This window comes from Ovis aries, chromosome 7 (assembly GCF_016772045.2).
Source record: "Ovis aries strain OAR_USU_Benz2616 breed Rambouillet chromosome 7, ARS-UI_Ramb_v3.0, whole genome shotgun sequence".
Taxonomy (NCBI): Eukaryota; Metazoa; Chordata; class Mammalia; order Artiodactyla; family Bovidae; genus Ovis; species Ovis aries.
The window spans coordinates 19,969,320-19,996,162 of record NC_056060.1 but is presented as its reverse complement, the minus strand read 5'-3'; the positions used below and the strand labels follow the sequence as shown (position 1 = coordinate 19,996,162).

Genomic DNA, 26,843 nt, shown 5'->3' with positions numbered 1-26,843 from the left:
TCAGGGTCATTGTAGAGTAGGTGACCCCTGCTGTATAGTTTGGTGTGTGTGTGTGTGTGTGTGTGCATGCACACACACGCATGCTTTTATGCTACTGTGTCTCCGATGAGTGCACAGATTTAGAGTCTCCAGTACAGGGCTGAGGCCTTCAGAGAAGCAACGGGTTGATGTCTTGGGTGTTCCTCCTGGCCAGGACTGGGCTTGGCTGTGCCGTTGAGAAGGTGCAATAGCAATCCTTTCCCTGAGGAACTCTTTCCTCTGCACCTTCATGGCTCCCCATGTCCCCAGAAGAGTCCTGACTGCTCAGTCTGACATTCAGTATGCCCCCATCCTTTCTTTGGGTCAGGATTGGGTTGAGGGAGGGAATGTCATGGTTTTCTGAGATGGGCATTCTTCTCTCAGCAAGCTTTCCCCCTGGCCAGCTGCCCTTGGCTAGCCTCTGCACTGCAGAGATCCATGGAATCAGTATGTCTTTAGAGAGTGTCTGGCTCCATCCTCTCATTGTACCAATGGGGACACTGAGGCAGGGATCGTGGGCACACAGCAAGTAAGAGACTGAGATGGGTAGAACCCAAGACTCTTGGCCCCTGGTCTAGCTTCCTTCTGCTGGATACCACACACCTCCTTCTTGCAACCACAAGGCCAGCCTTCCTGACCAGTGGGCACTCTCAGGCCCTGTCCTTTTTGGGGTGTTTGTGCCCAACAAGCCATGCTGCTCCCCCCTAGACTGAGGGCTTCTCCAAGTGGGACTGAAACCGCTAGGTGGCATTTTGGGGGGCCCTGAGGAGCTCCAGTCCTTTATGTCTCAGCTCAGAAAGAATTCAGCAAGAGGCAAGTGATAGATAAGTGATTTATTAGAATAGGATGCTTGTGAGGCTTACAAGTGGGTGGGTGAGAGGGTACCATGCCAAGAACTTAGTAGGTTACAGTTTTATGATCAAAGGAGACTTGGGGAAGGGGGAGAACCACCTTCTTCCTCGTCTTGGGTAGGCCTCACACTCCCATCATCAGTCCCTCCTCTGCGCTGTGTGGGGGAGTCTTCTTGTCCCCGTATGGTCAAGCCAGGACTGTCATGGAACTACGGAAAAGTTATCCCAGGTCTCAGTACAGTGAGGGTCTTTCACTGCGAAATGTTCCCTTTGCACACACCTCTGGATCCCCTTAGTCCTGAGGCCAGGACCTGCATCTGAGTGGTTATAAGAATAATAATGATGATAGTAACAGCCGGCATGTGCTGATTACTTGCACTGTGTAGTACATTATTAACGTTATCTCATTGAATCATCTTGGAATCCTGTGAAGCGGGATTAAAGGTCTCATTTTGTACACAAGAAAACAGACTCAGAGAGGTTGAGCGATTTGTCCAAGGCCACACCGCCAGGTATCCAGACACTAGAGAGCGTCACTGCTGCACTGCCTGCTGGGACCTAGCTGCTCCAAGTGTGGCCCCTGGACCGGTGGCCTCAACATCGCCTGGGAGCCTGTAAGCAATACAGGTGTCAGCCCTCACCCTGCACCCAGTGAATCCAAGTCTGCATCTTGGTAAGATTCCCCAGGTAATTTAGGCACTGTGCCATGTGATTAAAAGATCACAGAAGGGGAAGGGAAGGTTCTGGCAATTTCAGCCCTCACGCAGCTTACCTTCTCCTTGGGGAATGGCTGCAACTAGCCCTCATTGTATGCTGAGGGACGAGGACCTCAGCCCAAGACTGAGAGGGACCAGGGAAGAGGCAGGGGTAAAAGGTCATTTTGTCTGCGTCTTCAAAAAAACAGAAACAAACCAAATTATGTTCTTCAGGTAATAGCGTATCCTCACAGGAAAGTGAGTTCCCTAAAATACTCCAGAATCCGGATAACCCACCATAAGTCCAGCGCTAGCTGGATGCCCTTGTCTGAATCGCACTGGTTGGGAGGCAGCCTCAGGCGGCCGGGGGGAGCTGCTACCTGGGAGCCCTGTGATTCTGAGTCAGAGTTTGAGGTGGGTTAAAAATAGCGCCCTAGTGGCCAGGCGGGGGTGGAAGACAGCAATTCATCTGCTGTAGGGGAAGACCCCAGGCTGGGTCAGGGGAGGGTGGACCAGAGGAGGGGGGCTTGGGGGGCGTTTATTCCTCTCGGAGGCCGGAGTTGAGGGCGGTGGGAGGCAGCGCTTTCCAGTGTGAGAGAGGCCGAGAGGCAAAAGCTGCCCGACTCCTGCGCCGCGCGCCCCTCGGCTGGGCTGGGCGGAGCGCGGCGACGGGGGCTGGGCCGCAGCTCTGCCTCGGAGGACGAGACTCGAGAGCCTGAGGTGGGGAGGGGCTGCTCCCTGCTTCCCAACAGTTGCTGTCGGTTGTGGGGGAGGGAAGGCAGGGAAGGTGTCCCACGTGTGTGCGTTCCCGCGCGCGGGGCGTGCGTACGTGTGTGTATGTGTGAGTTGTGGGCAGGCACGTGGTCTCCTTTGCCGGTTACACCTGCCCTTCAAATGGCCTCCCTCTGTCTCCTCATCCTTAACCGCCTCCGGAAAATCTGCTCCTCCTGCCGTCGCGTTAAGACAGCACCTTTGTCTCGGCGCCTAGGAATTCCCCGCGGACCCGCGTGTCTCACATGAGCGGACTCTTCACCGTGTGGGTCACTGATCTGTGATTAATTTTTGGGGGGGATTGTTTTTCTGATTAAAAGGTAATATTTGCCCATTATGGGGAATTGAGAAAATAAAGAAAGCTATAATATAGGAAACAAAAATCACCCATAATCCACTACTTAGAAATAGCCATGTGAATTCATTTTTAAAATTGACAGTCACCCTCTCCCCCACCCCGCCGCAACAGTCTTTAATACGCGCACTTATTGAACGATAAGACAATTTTACTGAGACCTCACTCCCCCCACCCTTCTCCTTCTGGGTGCAGCTATTGTGTCTACATCTGGGAAAAGGAAGAGGTGTCATTTCTGCTCTTGGGGAGCACACAGCAGGTGTGAGGAGACGAGACTAATCCTGGGTCTTCAAGTTAGGGGCGATGTAAGGGAATTCAAGGGAAGAAATGGAGCTGCCTCTTCCCTGCCCTCCACCCCGGCCTCCCCCCCGCCCCTCCTCCTTCTGGATCTCTGTGCAAGCCTACCAAGTAGGTGGGAGAATCTGCCAAGTCCCCACCAAGGGGGCGTGCCTGAAAGCAGGGGGCTTGGTGTGTTCTGCCTTGCCAGGCTTGTGCTGGTCAGGCTGGAAACACAGTCATGGCCTTGGTTGACATCTTTAGCCTCAGTCACCCCCCACCAGCCCCTGTCATCCCTCTGTGTCAGAACCCTGACCCCACGTTCTGCTGGCCCGTCTCTTGTTCATCTACCTTCCCCCACCCCAGCTCCCCACTCCTCCTCCGCGACGTTTCAGCCATCATCTTAACTAGGTGGGAGCCGTTTGCTAGTGGATGTTGTTGGGAGTCTTCAGGTCTTGGCGGGGTGGCGGAGGGGAGGGCGGTTTGCATGGGATAAGTTCCTCCCTGCTCTTGGGAGGCCTGTGAAAGCTTCGTGGGAAGGAGTCGGGGTCTCAGAGGGCTGCCCATTTTGTGTAGCTTCTGCCGGGCCTCCTGCCACTCAGCCTCTGGCTCCCAAGGGACTCATTCAGTCATTCATTTATCACTCATCCACCCATTCCCAGGCGTTTTTTGGACCTACCTCATAAAAGGAAGTGCAGCAAGTTCAGAGAGTCGAGTGACTACAGTTACATCCTAGTGTGACAAACGGCTCCATTCAGTTCAGCCGTTCAGTGGTGTTCAACTCTGCGACCCCATGGACTGCAGCACGCCAGCCTTCCCTGTCCATCACCAGCTCTCAGAGCTTGCTCAAACTCATGTTCATCAAGTTGGTGATGCCATCCAACCATCTCATTCTCTGTCATCCCCTTCTTCTCCTACCTTCAGTCTTTCCAAGGGGTACCTTGCCAGATTTCCTGGGAGACAAAAAAAGCCTCCCAGGAAAAATGACAGCTCCTCTGAACCAAGTGGCCTGGAGTGGGCAAGGCTGGGGAGGGTATCTCCAGGTATAGGACAATATGTAGGAAAGCCTAGAGGAGAAGAAAAGTCCTGGGTGCCTGGGACACTGAAAGCTGCTGAGTGTGTCTGGAGCAGAACACCCAGTACAGGGCTGGAGGAGGCTGAGTCAGATCAGGAAGTGCCCCCAAATGACAGCAAGGAACTTAGATTTTAACTGGGAGCTTGGAAGGACTTTGGGTTTGGCAAAGCAGGGAGAGGACGCAGACCCTGAAGTCTGGTGGGTCCTGGGAGAGGCAGGAGCCCAGGTAAGAAGATGCTGAAGTGGGCCAGCTGGTGGGTTGATGAGCCGTGCTGGATCCCACATGACTGAGTGTTGGAGGTAAGCGAGATGGGAGAGTCGAGGATAATTCCCAGGTTTCTGGGCTAGGTGTCTGGATGAATGGTAGTATCACATGCTGGGAGCACAAGTTTGTGGGGGGAGCTGCTAAGTTATATCTGGCTCTGTCAAGAATGAAGTTCCCATCGGACATCCAGGCGTAGATGTGTAGTCAGCAAGAGAGCACATGGCTGCGGGGCTCAGGAGAGAGAGGTCTGGTTTGGAAGCCAGCCGAATAATTTTGAGACCTTGGGAGTTGGTGAGGTCACCCCAGGAGAGTGTAAAGAGGGAGAGGAGGTGGGGGCCCCAAGGAACAAAAACATTTAAAGGTCACAGAGGGAAAGAGGAGCTCCTGCGACGGGAGGGAAAGGAGAACCAGAGAGAACAGAGAAGAGCCAGTGGAGCAGAATGTCTCAGTGGAAATGGTGCACAGTGTCAGATGATGCAGAGGGTCAGGATGGAATGGACTGGAAATTGTGGGATCTGGCAGCAGGATGTGTGCCTTGGCAGTGTTGCTGCAGGATTGAGAGGCATGCTGGGGAAATGGACGTGGAAGTGAGAGAGTGGGGACGGCCACACGTCTTTCAGGAAGCTTGGTTCTGAGGGGAGAAAAGATAAGACAGTCGGGGTTCAGGAGTGATTTTATTAAGTGCGAGATCTTAAAAGCTGATCGGAAGGGACTGAAGATATGGGTGAGAGAGAGGATAACCTGTAATGTTCCTGGGAAGGAAAAAGGGAACAGTGTTGAGAGAGCAGATAGTAGAGTCATCGACTGATCCCTTGTGACTGGGGAGGGGGAAAGCGGGGAGGGAGACAAGCAAGGGAGTAGTTTGATGGCAGGAAGAGAAGGGGGCATTCTGCGGGCTTCTGTTTCCTCTGTGAAGTGCTGTTATCTGCTGGGAGGGAGGGGGAAAGTGGTGGTTTCAGAGCTTTGAGGAGAGAGGAGATAATTTGGAAAAGCTGCTGTGGGAAATGGGTGGGAAAGGCTGTTAGGGTCTCCTGGAGGATGGGCTGGCAGAGGTGAGGACCCTGCTGAGTACGGAAACACTGATGAGGAAATAGAGACACAAGGAGCTAAGGCACTTGGTATTCAGTAGGACTGGTCTGAGGTTGTGAGGTCTTCTGTACAGCCCACCCCCCTCCATGGAAACAGGGAAAGAGCTGATGATGGCTGTGAGTTACAGTTATGATCTAGTGAAGTTGGACCCAGAGGACAGGGCAAGAGAGGTTGATGAGCAGAACCACTATGTGTGGGGGGAATGGGGGGAGGCAGGAGGGTTCTCATAGGATAATTAGAGGGCCGGTGACTGCAGGCTCCTGGGACACCAAAGAACAGACTTAGCATGATTGGATAGAAAACTGGCAGAAAAGGAGGTTAGGGTGGGAGAGAGCACTACTTATCTGAGATTAAAGATGGACCAACTGCAGACAGTGACCCGGTCCAGGATGTGCTGTTGGAAGGGACTGGAGTGAAGACTTTAGAGGTGGGACATCAAGCCAGTGGGAGGCTGGGTGTTATTGCTGGGTTGATGATGGGGAGTAGAAGTCACCTAGGATGAAGGCGGGATTCACAATGGAATAGAAGATTGTGGACCAGGTGCCAGCCTCACCACGGTCCCCAAGAGTGGCAAGTGGATGCTGTGAAGAAGGCCAGCAAATGACAGGATGCTCAAAGGATCTTGTAGGCATTCCTACCACAGGCAGGAAGAGGCATTAGTGTGGACTAAGCTGCTCACCCCACCCTAACCTTGAGGTCTGTGGGGTTTGGGAGAGTGACATCCTTAGGACACAACTAAAGTTCAGTTAAGGGAAAAAGCAGGTGGGTTAGAGGGTGAAGAAGTTGAGAATGAAGGTACCATGGAAGAGAGCACAGGGGACAGGTTTGGGAGGGAGAGAGGGAATAGGAGGAGGCACAGAGTTTAGGAAAGAGAAAATACTGTCAACTGGGTTTATATTTGTATAGAGCGATAAGAAGTGGGACTCTGGAGTCAAGCTGTTTGAGTGTGAAATCCTGATCTACCATATACAGCAAATTTCCCAACTTCTTGAGCCTCAGTTATCTCAACTGTAAAATGGGCATATTCATAGTATCTACTTCATAGGATTAGATGAGATAGTCTATATAAGGGTCTCAGATGAGTACCTGGCAAATAGTAAGTTGTTGATGGCTGTCCTGCATTCTCATCAGCTTCACGGTCAGCTTGTGCGGTTATCTGTGCTGGGCCTAGAATGGAGGGGGAAGCTCTTAGCTCCCATCTAGTTTTCAGACATGAAGCTGCCTGGCTTCTGATGACTGCTACTGCAGACACCCTGCACAGTCAGGTGAAGTTCTGAACTGCCTCCTTTTGGATGAGAGAAGGGACTTCAAAAGCTGAGGGTTCAAGAGGTAGGGGCAGTTCTCTGAAGGAGGAACCAAGAGGTGGACAGACATGAGGCCAAAAGTTGGGTGTCCAGTTGGCTCCTGTGAACGAAGTGGAAGGGAGAAGAAGGAAGAGAAGTCGGGGTGTGGATCTAGGAGCTTGAACCTTCCTCTATAGCCACTGGGGTCTCCAAAGTGGAGTTCAAGCATGGAGTGGCATAATCATAATGTTTGGCCAGATAACCCAGAGAGCATGTGACACGGAGGGAAAGAAGGAGGAGGCGGGGGACCAGGTGGGTGGCAGGCACAAAGTCTGGGTGAAGAGTAGTGAGGAACTGATCTAGGACAGAGCTCTGGGGACAGATTCAGAAGCTGTCATTGACGGGGCCAGGCAAGACTTGGTTACTGCTAGAGGGACCTGCAGGGGCAGGTGGGAGGACAGAGAAAGCAGCTGAGGGTGGCTGCAGGGTTTCCAGCGGGTGATTGAAATGCTGACTGTGCCCTTCAGCTTTGAGAAGGAAGATGCTGAGCTCAGCCTTGGACTTGTTGGGTGGAGGAGCCAGCAGGCCCTCCAGGTGGCAGGCAGGAATGCAGTCTGGTGCTAGGAGTGGTGTCTGAGCAGGAGCCGTCTGCGTGGGGGGTGGGGGGAGGGGCACAAGATGGAGCTGTGGGTGTGCTGCTTATCCGAGAGAAAGCACGGGAACACCTCCCCCTGCTGCCGCCAGCCCTGCAGGGGCACAAGCATGTCTGAGACAAGGCCCTTGCACTCAAGAAACCCCCAGCATTCTAGGAGATCCAGGGCCAGACCTTGGGCTGGGCTCCAGTGAGAGGTTGAGGAGGCTCAGAAGTGGTAGCACTTCAGATGAATGTTGAAGATGGAAAAGATCTTAGCGGGCAAAAACCTAACATTCTCTTCCTTGCAGCCGACAGGATCCCCAGTGGCTGCCATTTGTGTCAAATTGTGTGCAAATGGTTGTGTAAGAATATATGTGTGAAAATGAATATGTGTACAAAGGCAAAATTGCCAGATGACCCTCCCCATCCCATTGTTCCCTATGAACAGTGGTACAAAGGTGAGCGTGTGTAAAAAATGTTTTCATGTGTGTGTGTTTGAGAAAGCATATGTGCTCAGAGGCAAGCGTGGGCAGGGGTGGACAAGAGGAAACTAAAGTAGGTCATCCCTGCTCTGGGACCTCCACTTCTGCCTCTGTTTTATCACCCTTTGCATCCTCTTCCACCTCCAGGGAAGAAGAGGGCCCTTGGTCTGGCCCTTGAGTTTCTGAGTTCAGGGTCAGGAGCCTCCTGTCTTCTCCTCCCTCAGCTCCCCTGAGGCCATAACCTTCCTCTCAGACCGTGAACTGTTCCAGGTATCAGTGGAGTGGGCTGTTGGGCTTCGTGCCACCCCCTTCCTTCTGCATGTGCCCCCCCCCCACCACTCCACTCCACCAAAGCCGACCCACAGGCCATTCCCTCCCTTGCTGGCTCAGACTTTCTCTTAACTTAGAGAACACTGGGATGGGGAAAGTCGTCTGGCTCTGGGGAGACCAAGTCTTCTAATTCAGGTTTGTGCCAACTCCAGCATGCCCGAGTCTGGCTATCCATTGCTTCCCTGCCAGGGCCTGCCACCCACCACCATGGATGTATAGAGTCTGGACTGTGGGATTTATTCATGAATGATTCTACAGCCAGTGGGAGTGGGCAGGGGAGCACTGGGCATACAGCTTGAGGCTTTGGAATGTTACTATTCCTTCCTTTGTGGACCTCAGTTTTCCTTTTTACAGGTTGGGTACGACTATGCCCTACTGGCTGCTGATGACTGGGGTGCTTTTAATACTCGAAAGTTGTGTTGGTTTGCTCAGGAAGTACCTCAGGAGGCCTGGCATCAGGAGGATAAGTCCCCTTGAAACCTCTTTGCAACCTTCTTGTCTCTGGGGTGGGGGCTGCACCTGCTGTGGCCAGCTTACCTCCCCAGTGTGATGCAAAGATGCCAGAAAGGTTTGTCCACCTCCCCACATTCTACTGAGGTGCCTAAACTCCCAAGAGTCTGGCAGGAGTTCCACTGACCTCTCTGAATTTGGGGTCTGCTCCTTCCTAGCTGTGAGGACTTGGGCTGATACTGCTCTCTGAGTCTCAGTGTCATCATCTATAAAATACAGATAATAGCAGCCACATTAGTCCTGGTGTGAGTAATAAATGAAGTAATGCATTGAAAGCACCAAATATTAGCAAGTATTTGATATATAAGTTTTGGGGTCTTTTTGAATAGAGTGTTTTCAGTCACCAAGGAGTCCCCAGTGAAAATGCACAGGGGCATTAAGGAATCATTTGAGATGCTTCTGATCACTAGGACTGGAGGAGAAGAGGGGCCAGAGAGGCGTGGAGGCTGTTGCCAACTTCCCCTGGCTGGACCAGTGCAGTTGGGCTGGCAGGCACACCGGGGAGCTGTCCGTGGTGCTGAACATCAAATTTTTTTTTTTTTTTTTTTTTTTTTTGCTCACACCCGGCCCAGCCTTCAGAAATTTGTGCAATCGTCTGGCAAAGAGTAAGGAACATGGTGTACATGGCCAAGGTCAGCTCCCAAAGCCCAGCTCCGATTACCTCTTCCAGGAGCACTTTATGACCTCATCTGTCTAGGCCCCCAGGAGCCCACCTTTTCAAATGCCTAGGCTGCCTGAGATGGTTTCTTACATCATTGCCCAACTTGTCTTCTGTTTAAACCTTGTCCTCTGATTGGACATGAGCTCCCTGAGATCAGGGCATCTCTCTGCTGAGATAAATAGATTCTGCCATCCAGTTGTCCAGGGAATATTTTGGGCTCTGCCTTCCACCACTGGCTACTTGAACCATTGTAAGTTCCCTTCCACCACCCCAGTAGATGCTTTGCTTTGACTCTTCCCTGGAGGATTTCACCTGCCTCCCTCACCTCTTTCCTGTTGATTTGAATTACTTATTTACTCATTTAAAAATATGGGCTAGGCATAGGTCAGAGCATTTTACAAATATCAATTCATTTCACTCTTAAAAAAGTTCCAGTAGTTCATTAATATCATCCTCATGGAGCAGATGAGGAAACTGAGGCTTAGAGAGATTAAATGACATACTAGTAAATGATGGAACCAGGAATCAAGTTCAAGTTGGTTGGCCTAAGAGCCTGTACTTCTTTCTTCTTACCACATTATGCTGCCCTTTGAGTTGCTCTTTGATGCTCCAGAACAGTGGTGTGTGGGAAGAAGTGCTCTACTATTCTGACCCCAGCCCAGATCAGGCACCAGAAATATCCCTTAGCATCTGGAAACTCATGATTGAAACAATTAGTCAGAATGCAAGGAAATGGGTGTTTTTGCCTCGTGTAATTTGGTTTTATGAAGATCACTAAATGCAAACATTCTCCTGTTAATTACTGCCTCAAATTTGGGCTGTAATTGAGAGAACTAGAGCTTGGAGAGTGTAGAAACCGCTGGAGTGGCAGACCTACCCGAGTCAGCATTCCCAGCCGCCTTGCACCCGTTCTGTTAAATTTAGACACTCTTCCAGTCTGGGTATATTATTAGCTTTATGTACAGAGGGCCACAGGGCCCTCCATGGCCTCTATATAACAATTTTTTGTTTTGTTTTTCCCAAGAGATTAAGTAAAAGGAACAATGACCATGTGTATATCGGGGAGTTTGCACACTGGCTGTGTGAAAGGGGATACCTGGGTATGGCACTAATGAGTTGTCAGCAGCTGTTTTTGAATGAGTTCATGAGGCTGAGTGAAGCATGTACTCAGCTTGAGAGCAGCATAGAAGCTGAAAACACTCTCGCAGGGCCCACGAGTCATTAGCAGGATGCACCGTGTGCTGTGTAGTGGGTGTGAAGGCTGGGGTGGGTTTTCCCAGGTGGCATAAAGGGAGTGGGGCTGGTGAAAGGGTGGTGGGCTGTGGGGCAGGGAAGGAGATAAAGTTGACCTCTTGGCACCAGACTTAGAATGAAAAGCCTTAGCCCAGTGAAGCTCTGACTTGAAGTCTCATCTTGAGCCCCTGAAGAACGTGGCTTTCAAAGGAGCGGCCGGAAGCTGTCTTTCGGGAAGCCGCACTCACCTGGGCTGTGTGACGTGGGACGGCTGTCTCACCCTCCTTCCCGGAAGCAGGCCCTGCCCTCTGCTTGACTCATAGCACCATTTTGAGTCTGACAAAGAAAACAAGTTGCTGTGAAGTAATTTCTTTTCAAACTTTGACCTCATTAGGCAGGGGCACTTTGGCTTTACGGTGGGACTCTCCGAGGACTCGAGCACAGTTTGTCTTTCTGTCTACACTCTTCCTCCTGGCTTCCCTGCAGTAGGGAATTAAAGATGGCTGAACTGTTATTTCTCTTGGGAGAAGATAGGCTATGTCTGCCCAGCATAATACCTTTATCTGTCATTGGGTAACTGTCTAAATTACTCGCAGAGAGAAAAGCTCTGCAGTGCAAGTTTCTTGTTTTAGGGCCAGCTCTGGAGTGGCTGGATCTTGGGCAGGGCGCCTGGTCATGCCTCTAGACATAGGGTCTACGCTTACCTGTGCTGTCTTCATACTCGATAGGGGCCCTTTTGGGGCCAGGTAGGAGACCTGTGAGCTAGTTTTTACCTCCTCATATTGCTTAACCCTTCAGAGGCTTCACCTTGAGGATCCCTCCCCGCCTCCCCCAGGAAGTATTAGCAGTTGCTTTGAGGCCTTGGGAGAAGTGATGCTGGAAGCCCCCACTGGTCTCATTCCATTGCGTTGAGTAGTACCTGAAATCCCCCATTAACACTGCCTATCACTTTGCTGTACACCTGAAACTAACAAACATCAACTCTCATAAAAGTTTAAAAAAGATTTCCATCACAAAAACTTCCAGTTAACTGAAACAATGTATGTACCTTCTACCAAATAATGTTTAAAGGAAACTTATTAAGAAAAAAATGAGAAAATATTTGTAATAGTTTATTGTGATTAATATATTGATTGTATAATCTGTGTTTATTTAAATGTGTACTTGAACATGAAAAATATCTACTTTGCTAAGTATAAATTATTTGTTAGAAAAAATGAAATTGTTGAAATATATTAAAAAAAAACCCTGCCTGCATTTGAAGATATCACTGACCTTCCCGACCACTGTGTTAGAAGCAAACCTCTAGGAGAGATAGATGGTCAGAAATTTTCTGACTGTAGGGAATAGACTAAAGGGAGACCTGTCCCCCCGCGCCAACCCCGAGAGCCAGTGCGGGAGAACGCCAGATCAGAATTATAGGACTGAGTGTGCAGACCCCACCTCTCATGGCACAGTGGGGAAACTCAGGCCCAGAGTGGGGAGGGCACCGGCCTGATGTCGCACAGCGTTAGTGACAGAGCTGGGACTGGATCCCACGCCCACAGCCTCCCAGACTCCCGCTGTGTGTCTGGTCCTCCCCTGTTCTCTAGTCACGGTCTGTGGCACGTCTGACTGCCAGCCTGTCTCAAGCCACAGTTGACCATCAGGGAGGATGGAGCAGCCTGGCCTGAGCCTGGGGGTGGTGCGGGGTGAACTACTTCTGCTGCTAAAACAGCCTCTCACCTCTCTCTGGATGTCATTATTTAGTTTGCTTCTCAGCCTCTCACTGGGGTATAGGGATTGGAGTAGGAGGCTTGTCATCGGGGAGTTCATGGAGAGGCAGGCAGAAAGCATCCCTAAGGAAGACTAAGGAAGAGCCTCTCTCTATGCCAGTCACTACATCTTGCCCTGGTACCCATCACCTATCTCCTGCAGGAGTTTGGAAGCTCTCAAGACCTCTCTCTCCACCTTGCTGTCTTTGAGCTTTCTTTTGGGGTCTGTCATTTATTCCCTCTCCCCTCCTATGACTGACCGGTGTGTCTCTGGGCAGATTTTACTGGGACCTGACCATGCTGCTGCTGATGGTAGGAAACCTGATCATCATTCCCGTGGGCATCACCTTCTTCAAGGATGAGAACACCACACCATGGATTGTCTTCAACGTGGTGTCGGACACGTTCTTCCTCATCGACTTGGTCCTCAACTTCCGCACAGGGATCGTGGTGGAGGACAACACAGAGATCATCCTCGACCCGCAGCGGATTAAGATGAAGTACCTAAAGAGCTGGTTTGTGGTGGATTTCATCTCCTCCATCCCTGTGGACTACATCTTCCTCATTGTGGAGACACGCATCGACTCGGAGGTCTACAAGACTGCCCGGGCCCTGCGCATTGTCCGTTTCACCAAGATCCTCAGCCTCCTGCGCCTCTTGCGTCTCTCCCGCCTCATTCGATATATTCACCAGTGGGAAGAGGTGAGTGTTCAGATCCAAACCTCTTCAGGGAAGAGTTACCTCCCTGCCCTGAGGGGAGTGAGGGGTCAGCAAATAGTTGGATGTGGGCTGTCGGATTGTAGTAGGCACATCTCCTCCAAGAGGACAAAAATTAGTAATTTCTTGACTTCTTAGCATGTGCTAGATACTACACAAATCACTTTACAGGCAGTATCCCATTTAAGTTTCTAACAAGCCTCAGTTCAGTTCAGTCGCTCAGTCATGTCCGACTCTTTGCGACCCCATGAATTGCAGCATGCCAGGCCTCCCTGTCCATCACCAACTCCCGGAGTTCACTCAGACTCATATCCATCGAGTCGGTGATGCCATCCAGCCATCTCATCCTCTGTTGTCTCCTTCTCCTCCTGCCCCTAATCCCTCCCAGCATCAGAGTCTTTTCCAATGAGTCAACTCTTCACATGAGGTGGCAAAAGTACTGGAGTTTCAGCTTTAGCATCAGTCCTTCCAAAGAGCACCCAGGACTGATCTCCTTTAGGATGGACTGATTGGATCTCCTTGTAGTCCAAGGGACTCTGAAGAGTCTTCTCCAACACCACAGTTCAAAAGCATCCATTCTTCGGCGCTCAGCTTTCTTCACAGTCCAACTCTCACATCCGTACATGACCGCAGGAAAAACCATAGCCTTGACTAGATGGAAGGTACCAAATAGGTACATGTAAGTACTCATTTTTCACATGAGGAAATAGAGAAAGATGAAGGGATTTAGATAAGGGATTTATGAAGGGATTTATATAATGTCACAGAATTATTAATTGGTGAACCTGGACTCCATAGCTTGCATTGTCAATCACTGCACTTTATTGTGGGGTCTGAAAACTCATAAGCCTGGCAGAGCATATGAAAATGGCCATTTGAAGATGATAGGGAGTGTGGTGGAGTGGGGCAAACTGGAGAACGTATCTTCCATCTGTATCAGGCACTTCAGCTCATCTCTGGCCACTGCAGCCCGGTATGGGCCCGGGTTTCTAGAGCTGTCATAAGAAGCAGAAATGGGGATTTTTGTGCAAATTTTGTTGACAACTATCTTAGATTGGGCTCTTCTGGTGCAGACCCTCAGGTGAGGATTTGTATAAGGTGATTTTTTTTTTTTTTTTTTTTGGGTGGGGAGAAAGTGTTTCTAGGAAAATCTGGCAAGAGATTAGAGAAGAGGGACAGGGGAAGGAAGGAAAGGAATAGAAAGGAAAGAAGGAAGCCAAACAAGGCTGACACCAAGCTAAGTCTCAGGGGACACTCTGTGACAGGACACAGCATGCCTCAAGACCTCAACTTGAAGGCAACAGAAGCGGTGGCAGAGGACGAGAGGGTTGGATGGCATCATTGACTCAGTGGACATGAATCTGAGCAAACTTTGGGAGATGATGAAGGACAGGGAAGCCTGGCGTGCTGCAGTCCGTGGGGTCACAGAATCAGTGTGACTTAGTGACTGGGCAACAGCAGCAGCAGCAGCACACCTGGGAACTGTCCCAATCAGGGCAGAGGAGCTGGACATTTTATATCCCTTCACCGGTCAGTCACAGGTTCAGGGCACTGACAGCCCTCAGCGCTAGCAGGCAAAGTGTTTTCCTGTAGCCAGCCCTCTGATAAAGAACTTTGAGTGCTGGCTGTAGGGAATGCAAGCCTGGCGCTTTTCTGGAGACATGTGAGCACAAACTGTAAAGGGATGCTAGGGGCCCTGGGCAGAGCGCTGGCTATAGAAACGAAATAAAAATTGTAAAAGAACGAAGTGGCCGAAACCATTCCGAACAAACCTAACTCATCTGTGGGCTGAATGCAGCCATCTGTGGGAGCAAGAGAGGACTATAGGCTGGCAGCAGCAGGCAGGCCAGCCTGGAGGTGGCAGGCTCAGGGTCCAGCGTGGGCCTCCACCTGAGGAAGCTTCTGCAGAGGGCCATGCCTTGCCATGACTCACTGCTAGCCTCCAGGTCTTTGGAACCTCTGCGTGATTGGATGGAAGTGCCATGCGCAGGACAGCAAGCCCCACCCCCTGCCCACTCCCTGCAGCAGCCTGGGCCCTGGGCAGCAGCACCCATGGCTGATAGTCAGGGCACTGGCAGATTGAGGTCAGAGGTGTCATGAACACCTGGCTGCAGGAGTGCCTACACCAGCCTGGCAGAATCCCTTCATGACAGGAATTCTCTTTGGGCTGAAAAATTTGCATGATTTCTGCTGATAGAAGGAGCAATGGCTTGTCCAAGGTCACACAGCAGACCTCTAGCAGAGCCGGATCAGATCCAGTTAGCACTTTTGGCTCCCAGCAGTGTGGTCCACGTCCCTGCGGAGGGTGCTGAAACGCGTGTGGGCTTTGGGGTCAGGATGACACATGTGAGACCTGAATTAAAATCCTGGCTGACTGACTGAGAGGCAACCTTACCCCTGAGCCTCAGTCTCTTATCTGCAAAGTGGGAGTAAGTCATACCTTCCTCAGTGGATTGTTGTGAGGATTAAAAGAGATAATGTTTGCAAAACCCTTGGTGTGAAGCCAGGTGCAGAGAACTGTTTAATAAAGCCCCTCCCCACTCAATTTTCTTGTAACCCTCCTGTTTCTATGGGGTGTTTACTCTTCTCAGATACTTTCTGTCCGTGGTTTCATTGGTTCCTCACACCTGGCTGACAAGGTCAGCAGGGTGGGATTTATTATCCATATTTGTCAGAGGAAACTGAGGGTGAAGGGGTCAGCCGCCCCAGTGGCAGGATTTTGACCCAGGTCTCACGACTCTGGTTTCCTGCCCTTCCCAAGTTCTCAGGTAGCCTGAAAGGAGGCTGACTGGGTCTGTTACCACTCCCTCTGTTGGGAGAGACTCCCTGCTCAGGCAGGGGAGGCAGGCAGTGGAGGGGAGGAGCATGGGGTGAGTTCTTTGGGACAGTTTGGGTTTGAGGAACTTGGAGGACATGGTGCAGAGAGGGGTTAGCGTGTGGGTCTGAACTCAGGGCTAAGAGGAGACAGTGCCTGTGGGGGTCAGGGTAGTGGTGGCCAGGGCAGCTCTGAGTGGCTGCCGAGGGAAGATGGAGGTGAACCTCCTGGAATGCCCTGATGGGCTTGTCTCTTGGTTTCTGTCCCAGGTAGAAATTCAGAACCATGTGGGGCCCCTCAGTCCCCAAGAAACCCCAGAAGTTCTGTGTGTCTTGAAATTACCGCTAGTCTGCGGATTAAAAGCAGAGGAGTCAGGACTTCCCTGGCGGCCCAGTAGTTAAAATCCTACACTCCCAGTGCAGAGATGCAGCGGGTGTGGTTCGACCCCTGGTCAGGGAACTAAGATTCCACATGTTGTGGACTATGGGGGAAAATAAAGCAGAGGCGTCGCTCTTTCCCTTCTCTGACATCAGTGCATGTCTCCAGGCCCCAGACCCCTGGGGGCGAACCTTGCTCCTCATGTATGCCTGGGCCCTGGGTACCATGTATTCTGGGGAGAGCTGGCTGAGTTGCCAGTGGCTGGGCAGGGTGGGCCCATGGATGGGCCCTAAGCACACCTTTCACTGTCCCCACCACCCCTCTGGCCTGTTTCCCCTCTGGGCTACCCAAAACTGGCCAGGCAGGCTCTCACCCTGGACAAAGGCCCCAGGTCGGGGCTGGAACTGGACAACATTACCCCCTCTCATGGGCAGAAAGGGAGATCCTGGGAGGCCAGATGGAAGACTCCCTCCCCCTGCCCGTCCACACACACACCCTTATCTTGACGACAGCTGGGAAGGAAATTACTTTGAGTTGGTGGCTGCCAGGCACGCTGTCTAGCCAAGGGCTCCCACTGAACCCCTGGGATTGGATTGGGGTTTCCCAGCTGGCCCCGGGAGCCCTGATTCCAGATCCTCAGTAGCCTACCCACATCCTGGGGCTTTTCCCAGTTTCACTTTGGCTGGGAGGAAGCTGCAGGGAGACCCTCCGAGGCCTCCAGTCTCAGGCTGAACTGGGGAAGGAGGTATTTCACAGGGAAGACTCGGCTCTGTCTCCTCCTCGGACTGTAACTCACACGAATCTCTTCCCTTCTTTGGGCTTCAGTTTCCCCACCTGTCACATGTGCTCTGATGTTCTCGGAGGCTGGGCCTCAGTGCCCCTCCAACCTTCCTCAGCAAGGATCACGTTAGCTGGTCGTCCTGAGGACACGGTCCTGGCCCTGGGTGGGGGCTGGGGAGTTGGCCTCCTGTGGGGAGGGAAAAGCTGCTGAGAGGCTGGGTTCCCAACCCTCAGCCTTCAGATCCCTCCCCCAGCCCAGCCCAGCCCAGGCCAACCTCCTATCCAGAGGTCCTGAATGTTAGTGTAGCCGCTCTTAGGAGTCAGGGCAGGTGGAGGGTCTTGGCAGGCGTAGGCGATTGTCTCAGAGGATGCCAGCCTCTGCCTCCATCCTGGGTGATCTAGGTCAGCATCCTCCTCCCAAACCTCTCCCAGCCAAGCCTCTTCCCTCCCTCTGAGGTGAGAGCTTGTTATAGGCACGGAGGCTATTGTTAGAAACCATGGTTACCCCCCTTCAGATGTTCCCCTGCAGGGCCCAGCACCCCAGTGACCCATCCCAGAAGCCTCTTCTTTCCCTCAGCAGCATCTTGGAGTGGTGGGAGGGGCTGGAGGCAGAAGGTCAGGCTGGGGCGGCTGTGTAAACCTTGATAAGTTTCTTCTCCTTTTGGGGCTCAATTTTTCTACCTCTCTCAGAATTGGGAGTTCAGGATGACCCAGAGGCATGGTCCTGGGGGGTGGGAATGGGTCCTCTCTACCGGCCCCAGGAAGGGACCTAGCGTGACGCTCAGCTCAGCCACCTCCATTTGGTACCCAGGAAACACACACATCAACCACTCTCTCCAGCCCTGGACTGCTGTCCTTAATGTGGTCACTGGTTCCAGAGACACAAGGAGAAGGTTTTTCCTCTTCCCTAGGAGGAAATGAGTCTTGGGAGGAAACTCAACCAAGAAGAGGCCTTGGCAGAAACTCCAGTTTCTGGTCTCTCCCTAGGACTGAGGAAGTCAGCTTTTTGTTTTGAGGGCTGGGAAAAAGACGGGAGGAACGGAATTACCATGTGCTGAGTACCTCCTGTGTGCCAGCTGATCCCCAAGACAGCCCTGGGAGCTGGCATGAGGAAACTGAGGCTCAGAGCAGAGAAGGCGCTTGTCCACTGTGGGAGGCGGTGGGAGACCCATGCTGCCGTGTGGTCCAGAAGATGCAGAAGGGAGCAGGGGTAGGAGCATCCCTTGAGTGCCATGCTAGGCTTGGAGAGGGAACTGCCCAGGCCACCTGCCTGGCAAGCCTTGTGGGGCCCTCAAAATGAAGATACTCAACCCCTGGAGTCAGAACTAACATCATAAAAGGGGGTTTTAATGAGGTATAAAGAGCAAGACAAATATTTGCACAGTGCAGCTGACTTGCAGGTGGCCTGTGGCCCAGCTCACAGTGGGGACACACGAGTGTTTAGCAACCTCTCCCAGCAACGTTCAGCCTTGCTCTCAGGAACCACACCTGGGTGCTGTGGAGTGTTGGGGGAGGGGGGAGTGTCCACTATCTGGGGTCTCCTCTTAGACTGAATGGAAGTGCCCCCCCCAGCTCTTTGCAGAAAGCTCAGACTTTGCATGTTGGTGCCCCTGGCTTAGTGTGTGAGAGCCATCCACGGTACCCCTCACACCACCAAAACTCTCACTACCCACCCCTACTGGAGCTCCTAGCACCTGCACCCTTCAGCCAATACGGGGCACACTGCCACCATCACCACCACAACACTCTCTTGTGAGGATATGTGAGTCTGTGCTACGTGAAGGAAAAAGCACCTTTTTCCTCCTCCAAAGGCAAGTTCCCTGTGGGCTGCGTCTGCTCAGTGTACGCATGCTCAGCTGCTCAGTCGTGTCTGACTCTTTGCGACCCCATGGACTGTAGCCTGCCAGGCTCCTCTGTCCATGGAATTTTCCAGGCAAGAAAACTGGAGTGGGTAGCCATTCCTTCTCCAGGGGATCTTCTCAACCCAGGGATCAAACCTGGGTCTCCTGCATTGCAGGCAGATTCCTTACTGTCTGAGCCACCAGAGAAGCCCAGAGTGGGGCCTTTTTCAAATGCCACTGTGTACCCTCATGGCACCTCTGACCCCTATCGTCCCCATCACTGTCTTCCTCACCTTCACCTTTGTCACTTAAGCACTTTCAGTTCCGGAGACCCTGCCACCTGTTCTGCACACTCATTGCTGAGATCATGATAAAGGCAAGATTAGACAGGGATCTGATCTTGGAAGAAAATTAGTTACAAAGAAAAGAAAAACAAGGATGATAGAAAAAGGAAAGACATTGCATTAAAATGTGCCAACCTTGATCTGGTCTTTAAGACCCAAAGTAAGACAGAGGAAGAAGCCATTATCATAGGCTGTAGAGTCTGGGATGTTTTTTAAAACTGGTCCAAGGCTTAAGTGTGCAGTATATGGTTCAGGCTATTAGCACAAGATACCACAGGCTGATGGGCTTAGACAACAAATATTTATTTTTCACAGTTCTGGAGGCAAAAAGGATATTAGAATGCTGTCGTAGTCAAGTTGTGGTAAGGGCCCACTTCCTGGTTTGTAGATAACCATCCTCTTTCTGTGTCCTCAGGCAGCCATATATTGTTTCATATGTCTCTTCTTAAAAAGGCACTAATTCCATTCATGGAGACCCCACCCTTATGACCAAATCGTCTCCCAAAGGCTCCACTTCCTAATACCATCACATTTGAGGCTTAGGGCTTCAATGTATGGATTTTGGAGAGAAAAACATTCAGTATATAAGAGTTGGAAATGAAGGAACTTAATAATAATGATTCTCTCCCACTCCACCTCCTATGTGTTTCTGTATGGCCCAGAGCACTTTCTAAGCCAGTTTAATTTCTTGAACAACCCTGAGAAGTGGGGGCAGATGTACAGCTTTATTGTAGTTGAGGGGAAGTTGAGTGGTGGTGGGAGGTGAGTACAGATGCTAGCCATCTCTGAGACTAGGTGGTTCCATGTCACTCACCCTCCCCATCCCCCCAGAGGAGGGGAGCTGGTGTCACCCCTGTCAACCAAGACTGTGAAAGTTAGTGAGTCCAAGGTCATGGAGCTACTGAGTTTACCTAAGCAGGTACTGACGAGACATAAGTGGAATATTCCCTTGGAGCTGCAGCTGGGGCGCTGGTCCTCAGGAGCTGCCTGCCCTGCCTGGTCTCTAGTGCCCAGCTCTGCTTACACAGAGATGTGTCAGCTTAGCCAGGCAGCAGCATGCTGACAGCCCTGGGGCTGGATTATGGGCCCCAGCGGGGCTAGGCTGCTGGGCACACAGCTCTGTCTGCGGTATGACACTGTGTGCCAGGCTTCCAAGATGAAGCACCTGAGGTCCAGCTTGCAGTGTGGATCTGGCCATATCACTTGGTCACTTTGGGTTTGAATTGTAGGGCTTCCCTGGGGGCTCAGATGGTTAAGACTGTGCTTGCAATACAGGAGACCTGAGTTCAATCCCCTGTCTCAGGAAAATCCGCTGGAGAATGGAGTGGTAACTTGCTCCAATATTCTTGCTGGGGAAATCCCATGGACAGAGGAGTCTGGGGGGCTACAGTCCATGAGGTCACAAAAAGTCATACACAACTGAGCGACTAACACTTTCACTTTATTTACAAAATGGAGATACTAAAAACCACCCTTTCTGCCCTGGACCAGTCTAAGAATTTACTGGTAGCCCTGGGTTCCAATCTGCCTCTTCTGTTGCCACCATGACTGAGGGCAAGTCCCTTCACTTCTCTGAGCCTGGGTGTAAATGGGTTAACAACATCTTCAGCAAAGTGTTGCTGTGAGTTTGAAAGAGATGATGAATGAGGGACTGGGTGCCTCCTGGCAGGTACACTGTTACTGTCCCTCTGCCCCAGGGATGTAAGGGGTGACGGGACAAGCTAGAGCTGCCATCGTTCATGAAACTGTCCAAGGTCTGTTTCGTCTTTTCAGCTGGTACACCCAGAGTCATGCTATTAAGGGGCCCACAGGTGGGCGCAACCCATGGGGTGATGGACAAGATGTATTCATCTTCGGTTTTTCCAGACCAAGACCCAGGCTAAGCCCACATTTCAGAAGGGGAAACTAAGAGGCTTCCCTGGTAGCTCAGTGGTACAGCATCCACCTGCCCGTGCAGCAGACACAGGTTCGATCCCTGGTCTGGATCCCTCCACATGCTGTGGAGCCACCACGCCCGTGCACCACAGCCCCCGAGCCTGTGCCCTGCAGCGGCCGGAGCCCGTGCGCCTGGGGCCTGTGCTGCGCAACGAGGGAAGCCGCTGCAGCAAGAAGCCCGAGCGCCGCAGCCCCGCTCGTCGCAACTAGAGGGAAAAGCCCCAGCAGCGAAGAGCCACCACAGCCGCAAATGACAGTAATGGTTTTAAAGAAAGAAAGCGAAACTGAGGTCTCAAGTGTCAGAATATCCTGCCACCAGCGATGGGGCTATTACTAAAAGACCACTAGCCAGGGGCTGACATATCCAGAGTCTGTTTCTTGAGGTCTCAGGTTCCGCCATCTGAAATGGACTTGAGCTAGCTCTCTGTGGCACTTGACAAGTCTACAGTTTTTGCCCAAAGCCCCTCTCTCCAGGAAGGCTGTCTACCTGGGACTCATATGGAGGGACCAGAACTCTGGATGGGGACACCCCCAAAGTCTCCCAGGCCAGAGGCAAAGTCAGAACTTCCAGAAGCTTCCCTCTAGACTCGCTCCCACCTCTGTCCCCTCTCCATCCTGTCCAGGTTGACCCCTGCTGAAACTGGGCCAAGAGGCAGCTCTGGGAGGCGGGGATGGGGCAGGGGAGCTGGAATGTGCCCCTCAGGCCTGCCCAGCCACACTTCAGCCCCCCACTTTGGAGCCACAGGAATAGAGATAGATGGGTGGCCATCCACCTGGGGATGGCCTGGGGCCCCTCTGGGGGCTGAGGTGGGCTGGGGTTGAGGCTGCTGTATTTTATTAAACTGTACTTCTCATACATATTAACTCATCAGAAGGATTAATTATTAACAACTTATCAATTAATAATGGTTTGCAATTTATTGAATACTTCCATACCTAGTACTAAGCACTTTATATGTATAATTTAATCTTTTTGACAACCCACTCAAAGTTAAGAAGTTATATTGCATTTTCCAGATGAGGCAAAAAGGATCAGAGAGGCTCAGGGACTTTCTCAAGGTCACACAGCTAGGAAGTGGGCAGGAGTGGGGTCTGGGATCAAGGACTGTGGGAACTTGGAGCCTGTGTGTCGATACCGCTCCCCCTCAGTTCCATGGCTGCCTTAGGCAGAGCCCGCTTTCCCTGGGGTCTACTGAGAGACTAGTGACGGCAAACACCATTTGCCTGGCCTGACCATACACGGTGGTCCCCTGAGAAGCCTCTGGCGGGCTGGCTCTTCTGCGTGTTGTCCTTAGAGCCCATGCGAGCTGAGGAAGCAGCTTCTCTGCCCACTTTGGGCCTCATGGACCCCGCAGGCCCTCCCTTCATGTGTCTGGCCTGGGCGGCTGGACGCCCCATGGGAGGTGCTCGGCATCCATGCGGATCTCAGATGGCATCCCTCTGGGGCCCCACCGCCTGCAGGCTGCTTCTCCTAGCGCCTGGCCTGATGCCTTCTCTCCTCGCCACGGCTGGGGCATGCACCAAGCTGGGCGCACTGCCCCATGTGTACAGAGCAGCCGCGGGCTGCAAGCAGCTGCTGGATCTGCCAAGTCCGGGAGCGGGCCAGCCCCCCCAGCCCCGCAACTGCCCGGTGGGCCACTCTCTCCCCTCTGCCCGCAGATCTTCCACATGACCTACGACCTGGCGAGTGCCGTGGTGCGCATCGTCAACCTCATCGGCATGATGCTGCTGCTCTGCCACTGGGACGGCTGTCTACAGTTCCTGGTGCCCATGCTGCAGGACTTCCCCGACGACTGCTGGGTGTCCATCAACAATATGGTGGTGAGCGCCGGCCCGGCTGTGGGGGGGACTGAGGACGGTGCCCCGGCCAGAGCAGGCCCCGTGTGGGGCCCTTGAGTCCCGGCATGTAGGACCTTCCACCGAGTGCTGGTTAGGGCGGCGCCCCCGCCTCCCTGCCTCTGCTTCTGCCACCTTACAGCCTCCACCAGGGGCCCCGACTGCACCAGGGAGACTAAGACCAGACCTCCCTCAGATTATACCAGGTGTGAGAAGGCCGGCCTGGTGGCTCCTGCCCTCTTACACATCTGCTCCCAGGGGCAGAACAACCTTTAAAGGCCTAGGAAAGAGAAGCCGGGGAGGGGCACTGTGGGCAGCCCACACAGAACCCCAGATCCCACGTGGCTGCCACTTTCTGCTCCAGCAGCAGCCCAGGGCTGCCTTTCTGCCCCCTTGCCCTTTCTCACGCAACCTCCATTCCCTGCCCCACAGACGCACACTCTGGTCACGCATGGGGGTCCTGAGCAGAGAAAGCAGGATAGATGGAGCCTGATCTCCCTCCCCCTCCAACCCTGTGGGTGGGTGAGAGGAGCCATGGGGCAGGGTGAGCTCCAGGCAGGGTGGAGGATCCCCTGGATCTTTGAGCCTTTCTCTGGCTCTGGGAACCCTTGCCTTCTCCTCTCAATCCCAGTTAGTTTGGTTTGGTCTCTAGGGACCCCAGGGGTGGGAAAACTGGCTTTGAAAGAGGTGAAAGAGACCCTGAGGCATCTTTCAGCATCAAACAGGCCTTTACAAAACAGCCTTTTGATGAGCTAAGTGTAAATGAATTGGCCATATGGATTGAATTTCCGGGTCCCCAGAGGCTCAGCAGTAAGGCCGGAAGCCCTGGTTGGAGGCAAGTGGGGGCTGCCCCCCCAACCCTGTCCCCCAGGCCGGGAGCCCAGGGCCCCTCCACCCCTGAAGATCATCCCTGCAGACCTCCCACCCTGTCTGAACTGAGAACCCCAAGACTAGCTCAGCTCTGTCCAGGATGGTCCAAGTGACCTTGAACTTGGCAGCTCCTGTGCCTTCCTCCGGGTGCTGGAAACAATCTTGGTGACCTCTTGGTGACCTCAGAAGTGCTTAGGGCTCTGGGCAAGAGTCTGGGGGGTCGTGTATGAGGGTTGATTTCCACGTCAATGCTAATGCACCCGCCTTGTGGGCAGAGAGCACTGGGAGGTGGGGTGTCACCACCTGGTGGCCCGCTCATTTGGGGCAGTTTACTCTGCTGCTTGTGTGGGTGACAGGCCCACACATGCACTAAATTTAGGAGGTGGCCCTTCCAAGCCCAGTGTCCCCACACTGAGCCTTCCTTGAGACACCGACTGGCTTTGCAGACAAAAATAGCCAGGAGCCTCGCTCCCTTTCTCTGTCCTCCCGCCCCCAGCATTGTGTGGGTTTCGGACCATTCACCTTTGGGGTGGGGGAGGGTAACTAGCGGCGCAGCCCTGCTGGATGCAGGCTGGGTTCACACAGGAGGCACCTTAGCGTGGCAGCTCTTTAACTTTGCTCACCCAAAATGAGGACAGCGCTTTTGGCTCAGTCTGCCCGAGCTTGTCCCCCCAAGGGAAGCATATCTGGTTTTATAATTGAGGTCAGTGGGGAAATGGGCTTCACTTGGCGGTAGCTTGGTTGGGGGGATGGAGCTGCTTCAGCAAGTGCAGGACAGTGGGGTGGCCCAGCCCGGAGCCCTGGCTACTGGGGAGACTCCAGGCTGCCCCAGGGGCTGAGATGTCAACCAGGGGCTAGGCTGAGCCCATCCCTTTGCTGGGACTTCTGGTCTAAGCCCTGCCCTCCCTGCCTTGCCAGAGAATGGCCTAGGTGAGGGATTCACTTGGTCACCCCCGGCTGCCAGTGTGAGCCTCCTCACTCCTCAACCAAGGTTTTCAGCTGACAGCAAGATTGGGAGCCTGGGCCCCAGCCGCTGGGAGTTAGGCTGGGGGGAGGGGTGTGGCTTTTCTAGGTGCTGGAGAGAAGGGCCTGCCTCTCCTTGGCCTACCCCTTTCCCCATCTGCCCACCTGTGCATCTGTCCTCAGAACAACTCCTGGGGAAAGCAGTACTCCTACGCCCTCTTCAAGGCCATGAGCCATATGCTGTGCATCGGGTATGGCCGGCAGGCCCCGGTGGGCATGTCGGACGTCTGGCTCACCATGCTCAGCATGATTGTGGGTGCCACCTGCTACGCCATGTTCATCGGCCATGCCACCGCCCTCATCCAGTCCCTGGACTCCTCCCGGCGCCAGTACCAGGAGAAGGTAGGGCGGAACGCTGGGGTCCACCCTGGGCTCCTTAGGAGAACCTGCCCGTCACTCCTTCCCACAGGGAGCACAGGCTGATGGGCACCGGGCTTCTGTGGGTCCAGCCCCCTCTGATGGGGGCTCCCTGGGTGGGCGACGGGGGGAGGGGGGACTCCTCTTAGGTGACGCTCAGCTCCCAGCCTTTAAACACTTCTAATGTCTTTTATCCGTACCCCTTTCCTCCTGCTGTAATGGGGGCCTGTGTCTCTTGCCTGAGGGCCCCTTTCCCACCTGGCCCCCTACGCCGCATCTGCAGTCCCTTCAGGCCTCCTCCTCTCCAGGGCCCTCCTATCAGCACTGACGCTTGCTCCATCTCTCCCTTCTTAAAAATGTCTGTCCATCCATCATCATTTGGCTTTGGCTGCTATCTTTTCTGCTCTCTGCCTCTTTCTCATGGACAAATTCCTAAAACAACCAACGCACCATCCAACCAACTTGCATTGTTTGTGGCTGCTGAATCTGCCCTTCTCTCAGCCTACTGAGTCTGAGGTCACCTCTGCCCTCTGTGTTGCTAAAGCCAGCGGGTCCTGTGGGGTCCTTGTCTTGCTTGGCCTCTGACAGTTATGACTCCCTGCTGGGCTTCGTACTTGTTTGCACGACCGCGTGCTCTCTGCCCTTTTCCCCACTCTCCTTGGCTGGCTCATCTTCTCAGTCATCCCACGCTGGGCGCCTGGTGGCGTGGGCCCAAATCTCTGCTTCTCTCTCTCCCCGCATCCCTACCCCATGTTCTGTGTCCGTCTCACTGCAGTGAGATGGTATAATCAGCCCCCAGCTCCTTCTTAAGCCCCGCACTACTTGATGCCTCTTTGGACCTCACCCTCATCATGTCCAAAATGAGAACAGTCTCCAGCCTTCTCCACTCCAAGCTCCCCTCTCGCCTGTCTTAGTGGATACAGTAGTGCAGACGCCCAGGCCGGAAACCGGGAGCCATCTTTGGTGCCTGGTAGCGGCTGCCCTGTCACCAGCTCCTTCTCCTTCATCCCCGCTGGCCCCCGCCTGGGTCACGGCACCTGGAAGAACCTGAGGGAACGTCACCTCCTTCTTGTCATTGCTCGGTCGCAGCTCTGTGTCCCCACCTCTTTGGAGTGCTAGTACATCCTATTTCTGATGGTTCCTGGGGTACAGGGACTTCCCTTACATCCCCCTGTGGGAACATCTGTTTTTTGCCTAATTGTGCCTTCTGTCCCAGCTATGCACCTGAGGATCCCTACTCTCCACCCACAATCCAGGGATGGCTGGAGCGGCACCCACCTATCACCCCTGGGGGCGGGGGGCAGGAGCGTTTCTCAGTTGGTTAAGTCCTGGGCACTTAGGTTCACAAATCTCTCGTCCCCAAACCTTTACTTAACATCCCTTCTCTACCCAGCCCCTCCTCCCTCCAGCTGGTAGGCCCAGCTGGAGTTGCTCTCTAACCAAAGACTCAGCCTGACTGGAGGCCATGGTTGGATACATGCCCCACCCGATGGGTCAGGCATCCTGCCTTCAGTCTCCAACCCCTCCAAACCTCTAACGCAGCCCATTCCGCTGCTCTGCCAGTTTGTTACAACTGCTGGGAAACAGCTCCTTCTCGAGTCTGTGAACGCGGCCGCCCTGGTCCGCAGTGTGACACAGAGGAGACTGACCTTTAGAGGAATCATT

The 26,843-nt window shown here is 53.1% G+C and overlaps 1 protein-coding gene across 1 annotated transcript in view; it reads left to right on the top strand.

Moving 5' to 3' along the window:
- The window catches only part of HCN4 (hyperpolarization activated cyclic nucleotide gated potassium channel 4), a 50,183-nt gene that overhangs the window by 12,447 nt on the left and 10,893 nt on the right, over nucleotides 1-26,843 (top strand). Inside the window, exons 2-4 of the mRNA XM_027971573.3 lie at nucleotides 12,561-12,984; nucleotides 22,752-22,913; nucleotides 24,945-25,163. Coding sequence (XP_027827374.2) covers nucleotides 12,561-12,984; nucleotides 22,752-22,913; nucleotides 24,945-25,163 — 805 coding nt within the window. The remainder of the gene's footprint in view (nucleotides 1-12,560; nucleotides 12,985-22,751; nucleotides 22,914-24,944; nucleotides 25,164-26,843) is intronic.